Raw genomic sequence first — 13,732 nt, 5'->3', positions numbered from 1 at the left:
CACTATTTACAGTATTTTGGAGCATTTGGTATTTATTTATATCAAATATATTACAGTCTGTTAAGAAAACTCAAACCTAAACTTCGGGACCATTCACCAGCGCAAATCTCTGAAACTGTATGTTAGGTCTACTGCACAATAACCAGAACACTACGCTTCATTGCGCCGTAGGCGGGAGCTATCGAAGAGGGCGGAGTTTCGCGTCGAGTATTGAGACATGTTTCGAATCAGTCGGCCTGCGGGATCGCAAGGAAGAAGTTGGGGAGAAAAGACTCTTCAGCAACATAACTGGTATGTCACTAACTCTTATTTGAATACTTTTAAGTATAAAGAGCATGCTAACTTTGTGAAATAGAATGAATTAAACCCGGTTGAAATACATAATTATTTGCCTAAATGTATATATGAGTACCAACCTATAGTTGCAGCAAAAAGCTGACTAGGGCTGAAGTCGATGCTCTGCCTGCAGTATCTGTGGTGAAATGTTCAAGCAAACTTCATACTTGAAAGATGCTCTACTTTGGAGTAAATGGAAAGAAGTTACTTGGATATAAAAACTGGGGTTTCACAAATGCTTGAAAATGAACTCATGCAAGACTTTTTAAAACTTATTATAGAACTACAAACCTGACAGAGGAGACTTCATCCAGAAGGTGAAAGATTCGCCGCAAGTTAAGGTAGGCTTTCCAAAAATGCTCACTTAGCAATGCTACAAAACTAGCCTACACGCAGACCACACCCACCCAAATCCCATGGTTCTTAGGGGTTTTGTTCAGACATGCCTGGACATGCCTAGACATGCCTGGACACGTTCCCCCTTCTCACCCACACTTTCCCATAACCCCTCCTTGTTTCCCAACAGGTACGGGTCAAAGGGCACATCGCTTTCACCGGACATCCGGACATGCCTGGACACACTTCCCTTCTCACCCACACTTTCCCATAACCCCCCTTGTTTCCCTACAGGTGCGGGTCAAAGGGCAACATCGGGTAATCCCTTAATTGAGGGGGTGACAGGTGGGGGTCAAAGGTCAACCCATCAATCAAAGGTCAAAAGGTCAACCTGTCAATCAAAGGTCAAAGGTAGGGTCATAAATCATCATAAATCAACGCCCACATTCCTGAGTGAAGATAACTGGATATTCCTACTCTCTAGTAAATAATATATATCTATGTATAAATATTTTAAATAAAGCATACATTTGACAGGGGTGAAAACGTTATTACTGTGGTTGCACTTTACATGTATGATAGACAGAAGCAAAGCAGAAACCAGAAAGGTTTTTTTTTTCATTGTGATGGTTCAGAGAATGCAGCGGAGAGCAGAGGGCAATTTTCTTGAGTCACCTGTTCTTGCTCTTTGCAAATAGCCAATGCTCGGGCCTTGCGCTCAGCCTCGAGGGTCAAAGCTGACAGCTCGGCCTGGAGACTAGACACTCTGTCACACAACGCTGCTTTTTCAGCCTCCTTCAGTGACAGAGCCTGGAAAATGAAAATGCAGGTGTAAATTGACCTACAAATTTGAGTCATTATCTTATTTGTTGCTGAAAACACTCTGAAGTTTCCGTTCACCTTTTGGAATTAATAGAAAAGCCATTAATATCTTCCTGCCTATCAAAATACATCTACAAATAGGGTTGTAACTTGTTTTCGATAAGAAAATCAGCACTCTACAGTATTCTACTTCTAAAAAACACAATTACAAAAAAATAAGAATGAAAAGTAAGCAGTTTTTTGCATCATGATAATGCAATGAACATGTGCGGCTTCTTAAAGGGACAGAAAACACCTAGTAGGTGACCTACTGTAGGTCACTGTATAAATTACCTTTATGTGAAAGACGGTTGCTCAACGTATTTAAGGGTGCAAATTAAGAATTTCTCTGACTTCTGATAATCCAGGCCCAGAGTGGCTAATTGGGAGGACCGGGACAGTTTGCGGTGGGCCGGCCTGACGTTTGGGCCGATTGTAATATACATTCATAATGAAGCTGTCAGTTAAACTCGTTAATAAAGGCATTTACGCAGCCCCGCTTTGCGCGATAAATTATGGCCCTTCTAGCATCCCATAGTTTGGAATTCAAGACACCGTGACACGCTCCCAATACCGGCAGCTCTGGGAGACAGTATCATCCTGTTGACTTGATCCTGGTAAAACTTAATTTTGGGTTTTCATGACCGAAATGAGGCACGTTGAGGCAGCGTGACGAGCGTGAACCTATCTGGCTGTTGGCGCGACCCATTATGGTTGTTTTCAAACTGTGGAAGGGCTTTGGGAGACAGCCATTTTGGTGAATTTTTACATTTTAATTTTTTGGGTAATTTTATGTCCTAAATAATATGAAATCACTGATAACCAATTATATATTACATTAAAGCATATAGAGTGTCCCCAAAAAAATTGAATATCAAGTAAAAGTTGTTTCATTTTGGCAATTAACATAAAAAAATTACACCAACAAAATTGTATATGTCAATTTGCATGTAATCTCTCTCAATAAAGCTTAGTTAGCTTAGTAAAATTATTTGTTTTTCACAGAAGGTACAGGACATGTACCTGCATTGTTATATTAACTGTTTACACTTGTTGCTGTATTGTTTGTTTACAAATAATCATAACAAACACTATGGCAACATCGTTGCCAGCTTTGTTTGCTCATTTGCTGTGTTTTGCTTAGCGTGTTAGCATTAATCAGGCAGACTTTTTAGGAATAGCTCTGAAGTTCATCCAAAAACACAAAATGTACCTCTCATTGGTATGTTCATTTTTGCAGTTAAACAACATGAGAGCCTTGACCTCAAACCTGTCAAACACCTTTGTGGTGTATGGAGATAAATTTGGTGGAATTGTAACTTTACTTGTGTTTTGTACCAGAGTGTTACCCTAACCTGTTGTTTTTCTGTTTCTGCCTGCAGCAGGCTCTGATCTCGATCGTGCAGAACAGTCTTCAGATCAGTCTGTAGCTCATCCTTTTCTCTCTGTACTTTGTGAATCTCTTCCTCCAACTCCTGCCTCAGCTTCCTCAGAGTGCCATCATGGGCTTCTGTGAGGCTCTGCCTCAAGGACTCCTGTGGATGGACCAATTAAAAACACTATAGTATTACTGATTTATTACATCACCATTCATAACGAGGTCGCTAATAGCCTCACCTTTTCTGCGACAAGCTTCTCAACTTCATCCTTATGTTCACAGGTAGCCTTACGTAAAGCTTGCTGGGCCTCCAGATGCGCTGTATTCAGAGTCTGAGTGAAAGTGTGTTTCTCCTTTTCAGCCTGGACCAGCGCGCTCTCTGCCTCAGATCGAGCACGCCGTAGCTCAGCTGGAAATCATGCAAAAAGAAGAAATGGTAATTTCAAACACATAGACACCAAACAGCAATTATTTCCCACTTCATTATTCACCTGTTGCTGTGTCCGTGCGCACTCGAAGGTTTTGGTTATCTGCTAAAAGTTGCTCTTTGTGAGACTCCACCTGAGCAAGCTGATGCTGTACCTCAAACAGGGTAGCATCCAAAGACTCACGCTCAGACCTGCGATTGTTAAAACACACAGGTTTCAAGGGTAACAATGTGGTAGTGCGAAAATGATTCGCCAACTGTCAAAACACACCTGTAAGCAGACAATTCTTCCGAAAGTGCGCTGTTTTCTCTCTCTGATGCCGTCAGCTGGACGAGAAGAGCTGCTTTGTCTCTCGCTAGTTCTGCCCGGCTGCGCCCCGCCTCCTCCAAGGCTGCTTCGTTCCGCTGGCCCTCTCCTCTGGCAAGGCTTAGCTCAGAACCCAGAGAGGTTACCTCAGCGCAGAGCTGAGATGGACAACAAAACAAATGACATCATCTTTTCAAATTAACCATCTCATCAGCATCACAGTACCTGCGTGACTTTCTCCTGCAGCTTAAGTCTCTCAGCCCTGAGAGTGTGGAGCTCCGCCTCCATCCCCACACGGGTTAGCTCAGTGTCCTGTAGCGACTGGCGCAGAGTGATGCGGGTGGAGTCCAGCTCCATTCGGTCCTGCTCCAACCGGACCAGTTCATCTCTGATGGTCAGTTTCTCCTGCTCGGCCTCGCGTTTCCGAGTGAGCAGCAGAGCCTTTTCTTCCTCCAGCTATTCAAAGAGATTAGAGTAAACACTCCGTGGAGGACACAAGAGTTCTAATACTGCCCATCGTTAGCAATGCTTGTGCACGCATCTTGCCCTATCATCAGTGATGGAATGTCACGAAGTAAAAGTACTTTGTTACTGTACTTAAGTACATTTTTGTGTATCTGTACTTGAGTACAAATATCAAGTGGCACTTTTTACTTTTACTTCACAACATTGTACAGTAGGTATCTGTACTCCTTACTCCACTACTTTTCAAAATTGTCACTTTATTTTTGTTTGTTTTCTTTTTTTCTCATTCTGAATTGATAGTTTCATTTTCATTTGTCCAGTGCAATCGATAAGCCACGTGCAACTGGGCACTAGAGGCAGCAACACGAGTACAAGCAAGATTAGACAGGTGAAGGAGTTTTTGAGCTTGTTAAGCTTCTGTCTACAGTCAATTTTATTGCTTGTTTTTTTCCATTCTGCACAGTTTTAAATTAACCTGAGCAACAAATTTTCTGGTATTTATATATACATACATATATATATATATATATATATATATATATATATATATATATATACATATATATATTGCGGATATGACTATGACTCAATGCCACACACATGGATACTGGAATGCTTGGAGCTGTATAACATCAACAGGACACTAAGGACCTTCCTCAAGAACTCAATGGGGCTGTGGAAGACAACACTAGAAGCCGACTCAAAGCCAGTTGCACATGTGAGCATCAAATGCGGTATCTACCAAGGAGATGCTCTGTCACCCCTGCTGTTCTGCATAGGCACAAACCCCCTCAGCCAGATCATCACCAAGAGTGGTTTCGGGTACCGGTTCCGAAGTGGAACAACCATCAGTCACCTCCTCTACATGGATGAATTCAAGCTGTATGCCAAGAACGAGCATGACATCGACTCCCTGATTCACCTCACGAGAATATACAGCAATGACATCGGGATGTCATTCGGACTAGATAAGTGTGGGCGAATGGTATCCAGAAGAGGGAAGGTGATCTCAACTGAAGGGGCTGAACTACCTGAAGGCTGATAACTGATGTGCAGAACAGCTACAAATACCTGGGGATCCCACAGGCAAATGGGAACCATGAGGAAGCAACTAGGAGGTCTGCCACAACCAAATACTTACAGAGGGTGAGGCAGGTCCTCAAGAGTCAGCTGAATGGCAAGAATAAGATCCAGGCCATTAACAGCTATGCCCTACCAGTAATCAGATACCCTGCCGGCATCGTATCCTGGCCGCTGGAAGAGATGCAGGTGACCGACATCAAGACAAGGAAGCTCCTTAAAATGCAAGAAGGGTTTCACCCCAAGTCCAGCATTCTGAGGCTCTACACAAAGCGGAAAGAGGGAGTCCGAGGACTAGTGAGCATCAGAGCCACTATCCAGGAGGAAACTACATCCCTCCAAGAGTACATCATGAAAATAGCCCCTAGTGATGACCTGCTCGGTGAATGCCTCAGGCAACAGAAGCTCAGTAAGGAGGAGGACCCTGAGGAGATCTCATGGAAGGACAAGCCCCTGCATGGTGTGTACCACCGACAAATTGAGGGGGTAGCTGACATGGAGAAAACATACCAGTGGCTGGAAAAGGCCGGACTGAAGAACAGCACGGAGGCACTGATCATGGCAGCACAAGAACAGGCCCTAAACACAAGATCAATAGAGGCCGAAGTCTATCACACCAGACAGGAAAGATGCAAAGAGCCCCCTGAGACAGTCCAGCACATCACAGCAGGGTGTAAGATGCTGGCAGGCAAGGCATACACGGAACGACATAACCAGGTAGCAGGCATAGTGTACAGGAACATCTGTGCCGAGTACGGACTGGAGACCCCGGAGTCAAGGTGGGCGACACCTCCAAAGGTGGTCGAGAACAACCGAGCCAAGATCCTGTGGGACTTCCAGATCCAGACAGACAAACTGGTGATGGCCAACCAGCCTGACATAGTGGTGGTGGATAAACATCAGAAGACTGCAGCAGTGATAGATGTAGCAATCCCGAGCGATAGCAACATCAGGAAAAAAAAACACGAAAAGCTGGAGAAAATGTAGGGAGTGAAGGCAACAGTGGTGCCAGAAGTGATCGGGACACTAGGGGCAGTAACCCCCAAGCTGGGTGCATGGCTCCAACAGATACCAGGAACAACGACCGACATCTCCATTCAGAAGAGTGCAATCTTAGGGACCGCGAAGATCGCGCGCAGAACCCTCAAGCTCCCAGGCCTCTAGTAGAGGACCCAAGCTTGAGAGGAGAGACCATACCGCCCGGGTGGGCGAGACAACGATTTTTTATATATATGGCGGAAAACACAGACAAGGCTGAAAAAGCAGTTTCTGCTCTTGCACTCCTCTTTAAAATAAACTGCTGAATTTTAAGCCAAAAGAACTGTTGTGTTTGATAGAACAATATGTCTATATGCTGCCATAGCAGATTCATGGTGCATTAAGCCCCCGAACTATTTTTAATTTGTCCGTTTTACCCTGGAAACCCCGTTTACAGACGTCGCGCAACCGCTTTTGTTTCAACCTAGCCATAAAAAGAAGGTAAGTAATCGTATTTATTATTCGAAATGTCTGTCATTTTTTGCTTAGAATCATTAATTGATGTCTAATATTTGCGCGCTCAGTCCCTTGTGGATTTTTTTTTCAATTTCATTCCCCCCTCCCTCGCTCTCTGCTAGTCAGGCAGTGACTGGAGTTACTTTTTAAAGTTAACAATGATTGACAGACGTTGATGTTTGATGTTGCCATAGAACAAAGCTTCAAAGCGCTGCATGCTTCAATTATCGTTTAACCTGGTAAACAATTGCTGTGGCAACTCATTGTGTGTAAGTGAGCAGCTTTGGATTTGAGTGGACTCACTCAATGAAGCATTTAATTAAAAAAAAATGAAGTGCTTACCGTTTATTAAAATATACAGTACTGTGCAAAAGTTTTAGGCAGGACACCTGCCTAAAACTTTTGCACAGTACTGTATATTTTTATTATATTATGTATATACAGGATATACTGTATGTATATATTTTCCCCAAGTGGAAGCTTCCATGATCCTAATAAATTTAATAATTAAAAAAAATATATACAGTACTGTGCAAAAGTTTTAGGCAGGACACCTGCCTAAAACTTTTGCACAGTACTGTATATATACTGGTTTTTTTTTTTTTTAAATTATACTTTGGAAAAAAAGTGGAAAAAACATGTCTTGTATATCTTTCCAATTGAATAAATACATTGAAAACATGGGGGGAATGGGGAGGGGGGGGCTACTTCGCGTTTTTTTTTTCACTTATCGCGGCGGGTTCTGGTCCCCATTAACCGCGAAAAATGAGGGATCACTGTAAATTACACTTTTGCATCAGGAGAAAAGATTTGTACTTTTTACTTGTAAATTTTAAAGTACTTTTGTACTTTTACTTGAGTATTTTTTTTTCTTACATATTCATACTTATACTTAAGTATTTTTTGGCACCAGTATCTGTACTTTTACTTAAGTAAAAAAAAAAAGTAATACATCCACCACTCCTTATCATACCCAAATCGGTCCTATCTTTCCTCTTCCTGTCCTAATTGTTGTTAGGCGTATCCCTCTCTTTACATAGTGTCCTTGCGGTTAAAGAAGTTGCAATGATCTAACAATGCTACTTACACGTAGGTAGCATACCCTCTATATTATTAACATGTTTTTGTATCACCATTCCCTCTGTTCATCATTTCCCTCTGCTTTCTTAAACCAGGTTTTGTCCAGCTGCATTTTCTGACTTGAAGAGACACAACTGTAAAATCCATACTGCAAAATCCAGACAAATAAGTGATCTACCTGAAGGATGTAGGTGTTGAGATCGATTTTATCTTGGGACAGCGCCTCATTCATGCTGCCCATTTTGGCCAAAGAGTCCCTGAGTGCTGCATCCTCAGATTGGAGCTTATTAATCAGTAAAGACAGTTCTGCATTGCTGCTCTCAGCCTAAAAGTTCAAAAGAAAAAAATCTCACAATTACAGTTGATAATTGCAACTAAATATCTAATGTACACAATCCTTACCCGAGTGAGTGCTTCAGAGAGTTGAGATCTCTCTTTCTCCAGCAACTGCCTCTCTACTTCAGCTTGTTGGTGAGTTTCCTTCACTGCAGAAAGCTCACCACGTTGGGCAGATGCTCGGCTTTCGCTCTGGTCCCACTGCTTCTGACTAAAAGCGCACATAGACAGACGTCATGTAACAGACATTTTAATAAACTGCCAGCATTTAGACTGATCTTTCAAGAACCAAGGCAGCGAATGATTTAAGACTACTGGGAGCAGTTTGTATTTCTAAACTGATCATTCAATTAAAGATATGCACCCATATTATACTACAATAAGCCGAGTAGGCTAGCGTTGTCATGCAAGCCAAAGAGGATCAAATCAAATTCTCCTGAATGACTTCCTGCGAGCACGTGTGTGCTCGTTGGGTGGGACTTTGTGGATTAGTGTGCACAAAGGCAACGTTGACTTACTTTCAATTAGCCTACTTACATCCTTTGAACCTCAGCCTTTGCCCGGTCCCTCTCCTGAAAGGCAGCTTCTTTCTCCTCCCTCTGGTGGTCTTTCTCCCGCTGCGTGGATGTCAGAACCAGCTGCATCTTCTCACAGTCCATCTGCAGAGTCTGATTAGTGCTCTGCGCCGCCTTCATGCTCTTCTCCAAACTCACTTTCTCACTGCATCAGTGATGATGTATTGAAATGATAGATGTAAGGAGAAAATAGTTATTGCCATACAGTAAATGCTAAGTAAATGATAAAAAATTAAGAGAAACCTATAGAAAAAGAAACAAGCTTTGAACCTCTCAGACAATAATTTACAGAAACTGTATCTACTCCTCCACCTCCCAGGTTTGGATGATCATATATTATAAGTAGGCCTGTCAACAATAACGCGTTAACGACCATGATTAATCTGGAAATATTAACGCATAAAAAAAAATAACGCAATTTACCGCTCACACTAAGTTTGGCCACAACTGCCTCCCGTAGTCCCACACGCTGATGTTTACATCAATGCAATGCAGCCAGCCACGATGAGTGAGGATGAATGAGGATGATGACCAAATTCCGTTTTAAAAAGCTGCCTAATGGAAATCTGGATAAAACCAAAGTTGTGTGCACATACTGATGTAATGAACTGTCCTTCGATCGAAGCTCAACCAGCCTAAAGTACCTCCTTCGGGCATAGCATATCTTCGCTAGTGTTAGCAATGACGCTAACACTGTGGGAACAAGCCGCAGTCATCAAGCTACACTGGCAGAGTGCGGACTCGGACTTGCCAACAAAAGGACAACAAGAAGGTTGACTACTGCTATCGCTACATGGGTAGACAGACTGCCAGAGACTAGAGTGTAGACCCATTAACATAGTCGAAGACGAGGGCCTTGAAAATCCAATGACAAACCACTGGACAGGTACAAGGGAGTGCCAGCATGGACTCATGTCCACTACAGTGGTGGTCTGCGCACAGTAAGCTGGCCCACCTAGCAAAAAAAGGTATCTGGTCACACCTGCCACAACCGTTCTTTGAGAGACTGTTTTCTTTGACAGGGCACACTGTTCAAAAGAAAAGGTCTGCTCTGTTATCTGAAAATGTCAACAAGCTAGTTTGCCTGAGGAGTTGGTTGAAAAAAAAAAGTATGGCTAACAAGCAGTGTTTCTAAATACCTTTACACACAGTTTAGTGTAATGTTTTTCAGTTAAGTGTGTGAAAATTGACCTTTTTTTTTTTTTTTTATATCTCACACAGCTTTCAGGCCATTTAGTGTAAAACTGCAAATGCTGCATTACGGTACTTGAGCCACATTGTTAGTCTGAGGCACTTTAATCTTTTTATACGATCCAAATTGTTAAATAAAATTTTAAAACTCTATTTGGTTAAATATTAATTCATTCACACATCATACATTTCATCTTAAAACAAATTTTAAGTCAATTATAGTATTTTCCTAGATTTTTTTTTCCTGACTAGCATCTTTATTCATCCCGAGGGAAATGTGATTAATCATGATTAATCACACAGTTGACATATGATTAACTAGATTAAATTTTTTAATCGTTTGACAGCACTAATTATAAGCCATGCATAAGAAAATTCAGAACCAAAGAAAAAAAGGTGCAAGTTGATTACAAATGTGTGAACCTGGCCAGAGTGTCTCTCTCCTGTCGAAGGCGGTCCTTCTCTCGCTGCATGGTCTCCTTGTCCCGCTGTGCAGCGTCGCGCTCTCGTTGCAGCGTTTGATGTCGCTGATCTGCCTCTCTTCTAGCAGATTCGGCCTCTGCGAGCTGCTTTCGTAACTGAAGAATGCTGGACTGGGCAGACAGCAGACGTCCTCGAGCATCCTGTCGTATAATGCAAACCAGAGGTTTAAAATTTTAGATCTATAATAATAATTAACCAATTGAAGCTATATGGTGATATATGCTATATAGGGATATTTTAATTCATTGATATGTTCAGCCTCAATATTGGGTAATGCTACCCAATCAAATGAGATACATGAGCTGCAGAAAAAAAACGCCTTTACAGTAGATAGAATAAGATTGCTTATTTTTTGAATGAACCTCTGAAAAATATCATTTATCCATGTTTAAGTACAGTAAATACAGTTTCCACTTTCGTGGAGCCCCGGAGGATGATGCAAATGTTTCTTTTGTTGCGACCAGTCGGGTATATTGCTGTGTCACCTGCAGCTGGAGCGTCTTATGTGTGACTGCTGAGCGTAGCGCCGACAGGGTTGTCTCCGTAGTAGCAGACAGCGAGGTGAGCCTCGAAGGGGAGGATGACCTGCGAGGAGTAGCGCTAGGGGAGGAACCATGGATAAAGGCCAGCAAAGGAGCGGCAGAGTTGTCCTGGTCTGCCTCCGAAGACGACTCAGCATCTGTCAACACAGTCTATGGAAAACAATTCACTAGCATGATGAGCTTCCATCCTGGTGGTGTAATAATATAGTCATATGTGTAGCAGATTCACCTGAGCAATGTCCCGGAGCGTGTCCAGCAGTGTCTCAGTGTGAGCTCTCATCAGCTGCATGTCACTACCGTCATTACTGCTCTGCTCCTATAGACGAAATAACCAGTAGATAAAACAATCAAAATTTAAATGGATCCCTGTAATCCAATAAATACTCTGATGCTACAATGGTACGATTGTAATGACATAGACGTATTCACAGGGGTGAACGTTGGCCGGAACGCCATTCCGGTAAAAGATTCGGGGCCAGAACAGGGCGGAACGAGAGGTGTGCGAAATTTCCGATTCTTTCACTATTCGCGATTCGGCCGTGGAAGATTCGTGAACGATTCACAGACATCCAAATACCGATTATTGAAATATGCCATGTAAAGCAGAACTAAAATATAAGGCATTATTCGAGACGCAATGAGGAACGGACCGAGAGTAAATATCATGCTCAACTCATGCCGCTAGATAAAAAAAACAATAATACCTGACTGCAGTCGACAGCCGCTACAAACTATACCCACATAATGCATGTAGATATCACATGTATATAGTACTAGATGCGAAATAACAGACTCTGTGGCATTAGCACATGTATAGAAAACTAGATGCGAAATGACAGACTCACCGGCGTTGCTAAACAGACACCATTTTAAAGCATTAGACTTCTCTGGAAGGCTGTTTAAACAAAATCTTGACTCAACTCTTATCTTTAAATGATGAAACCGTTTTAAAACTGTCACATGTCAAAAGTAGACAGAAGGGAAATAATGGAATAACAGGAGGAATTGTAACAACTTTAACGGTTGATTCACAACCGGGGCAGGGTGAGGGTGGGGGCTGGGGGTTGCATCAATAATCGATTTATAATCAAATTGTAGCCTCTCAATCGTAATAATAATTTAATTGTTAGGTGCCCCAAGATTCCCACCTCTTGGCGGAACGGTGCTTTGATCCCGAAAATATGACGGCAACTTTCAAAACTCTTTCTTTAAATAAGCCAGGATGCCACACACGTATCTCATCTCCAAGAACAATACAATCTATCAACGTCAGATTTACATAAACAAATGTTAACAACAAGCATAATAAAATGCCTGTGTAGCGTAATCCGTTCCTGCCAATATTTATTATTTATTTATTCCACGGAGCTCTCCAAGGTGCAGCAGTTTATCTGAGTCCAGCGACTCAGTGACGAGTCAAGTCGATGTGCGCGTATGCACAGCAAACCACCCTGGACTCACTTGTCTGTTCAGCTGTTGGCAGACAGACTGACATGTGGTCAGCATGGATAGTTAGCTCTGGTTCAAATGCAAATGCTTTCTGGAACAGCAAAAAAAGAAAAAAAAAGAACAAACTTGTTGAATTAACGCGATAAAACAGGGCAATGCAACAGAAAATTGATCTTTAAAAGAAAGGAAAGAGTTAAAGAGGCTTATTTTATTTTATTTGATCTGATGTGGAGGTTCAGAATATCTTCCATGTTAATGTGCCCTTTGGACTTTTTGTTCATTTATATTAGGCTTTCCTTATAATTAAAAGGAGTCAATGTTTGCGTGATCTTCAAAATGTCATGTCTCGTAATTATTGCCAAAAAAAATTTTTCATGTGGGTTTTCTGCTTTTATTTTGGTAGTGGCGTTCCTCATTGTTTCAACTTTACTTCCTGATCTTCCCAATCAGGCTGATCATATCCACCTGTGACCCCGTGTATAAATAGTCTGCGTCTAACCTTGGCCTTTGTCGGTTCGTCTGGTATCCTGCCATGTCCTATGCCACCTCCTTGTGTAAGCCTTTAGACTGCGATATATCTCTTGAACCAATGCCTTTTCATTACTTTGTGGAGTTTACACAGTTGTTGGGTGTCCAGCTGTTGCTGTGATTTTTCGTTATCTTCTTTTTTAACCTTAAGGACTGGAAAATAAACACTTTTGTTTGAACTGAACTGTTGAGCATTTGGGTCCTTGGTGCGTCCTTGTCACTTATAGCTTCATTATTTAAAAAAAAAAAAAAAAAAAAAAAAAACGTTCTCATTATCTTCAATTGTAATGTACATCCTATGTACTTAAGTAGATAAAATTGAGGTTTTGCATTTAGATGTGAGGAAATGAGGGAAAATAAAATTCAGGAGATGGAGGAGTAACTGGTGTTTTTGATAACTTATTTATTTTGCAAATCATTGGGGGGGAAAAAAAATATATATATAAAAAATATATATATATATATATTTTTTTTTAAACCTGTCCTGTTCAGCTGATTGACACGGAGATTGGAAGTCTGAGTGTCTGGTTGATCTGAACAGTTTTATTTTTTCACATTGGCGTATACAATGGAGTATAGCTTTGAATGAAGATCAGTCTCGTGAATGCCTTGTGACAAGTTCTGGCAACAAATTCTAGCCACTTTCACACCTGCGTACTCATTAACAGTTTGTGAATTATGAGTTGTGGTTGTAAAGATTTGTCCAGCCTGATATACGGAAGTGGTATCTGCCCCACCACATGACAATCTTTATGAAATGGATAATGATGGACACACATATATACAATACACATACATTGGTGGCGATTCGAGAGCAAAAAGTGGTTCAACTAATAAAATAGTATTTTGAATCAATAATTATTT

General features: G+C 41.6%; 1 protein-coding gene across 3 annotated transcripts in view; it reads right to left on the bottom strand.

The window, feature by feature from the left end:
* Positions 1-13,732, bottom strand: part of LOC130921647 (rootletin-like) — an 84,339-nt gene that overhangs the window by 58,623 nt on the left and 11,984 nt on the right. For all 3 annotated transcript variants that reach the window (XM_057845778.1, XM_057845775.1, XM_057845777.1), the window contains exons 11-22: positions 11,121-11,207; positions 10,835-11,041; positions 10,290-10,489; positions 8,638-8,820; positions 8,167-8,311; positions 7,943-8,089; positions 3,871-4,101; positions 3,610-3,803; positions 3,403-3,530; positions 3,151-3,320; positions 2,889-3,068; positions 1,348-1,482 (exon numbers count right to left, since the gene is read on the bottom strand). In XM_057845778.1, coding sequence (XP_057701761.1) covers positions 1,348-1,482; positions 2,889-3,068; positions 3,151-3,320; positions 3,403-3,530; positions 3,610-3,803; positions 3,871-4,101; positions 7,943-8,089; positions 8,167-8,311; positions 8,638-8,820; positions 10,290-10,489; positions 10,835-11,041; positions 11,121-11,207 — 2,007 coding nt within the window. The remainder of the gene's footprint in view (positions 1-1,347; positions 1,483-2,888; positions 3,069-3,150; positions 3,321-3,402; positions 3,531-3,609; positions 3,804-3,870; positions 4,102-7,942; positions 8,090-8,166; positions 8,312-8,637; positions 8,821-10,289; positions 10,490-10,834; positions 11,042-11,120; positions 11,208-13,732) is intronic.

The sequence above is a fragment of the Corythoichthys intestinalis genome, chromosome 9 (genome assembly GCF_030265065.1).
Source record: "Corythoichthys intestinalis isolate RoL2023-P3 chromosome 9, ASM3026506v1, whole genome shotgun sequence".
Lineage (NCBI taxonomy): Eukaryota > Metazoa > Chordata > Actinopteri > Syngnathiformes > Syngnathidae > Corythoichthys > Corythoichthys intestinalis.
The sequence above is the reverse complement of the archived record's forward strand: the minus strand, read 5'-3'. Positions and strand labels throughout refer to the sequence as shown.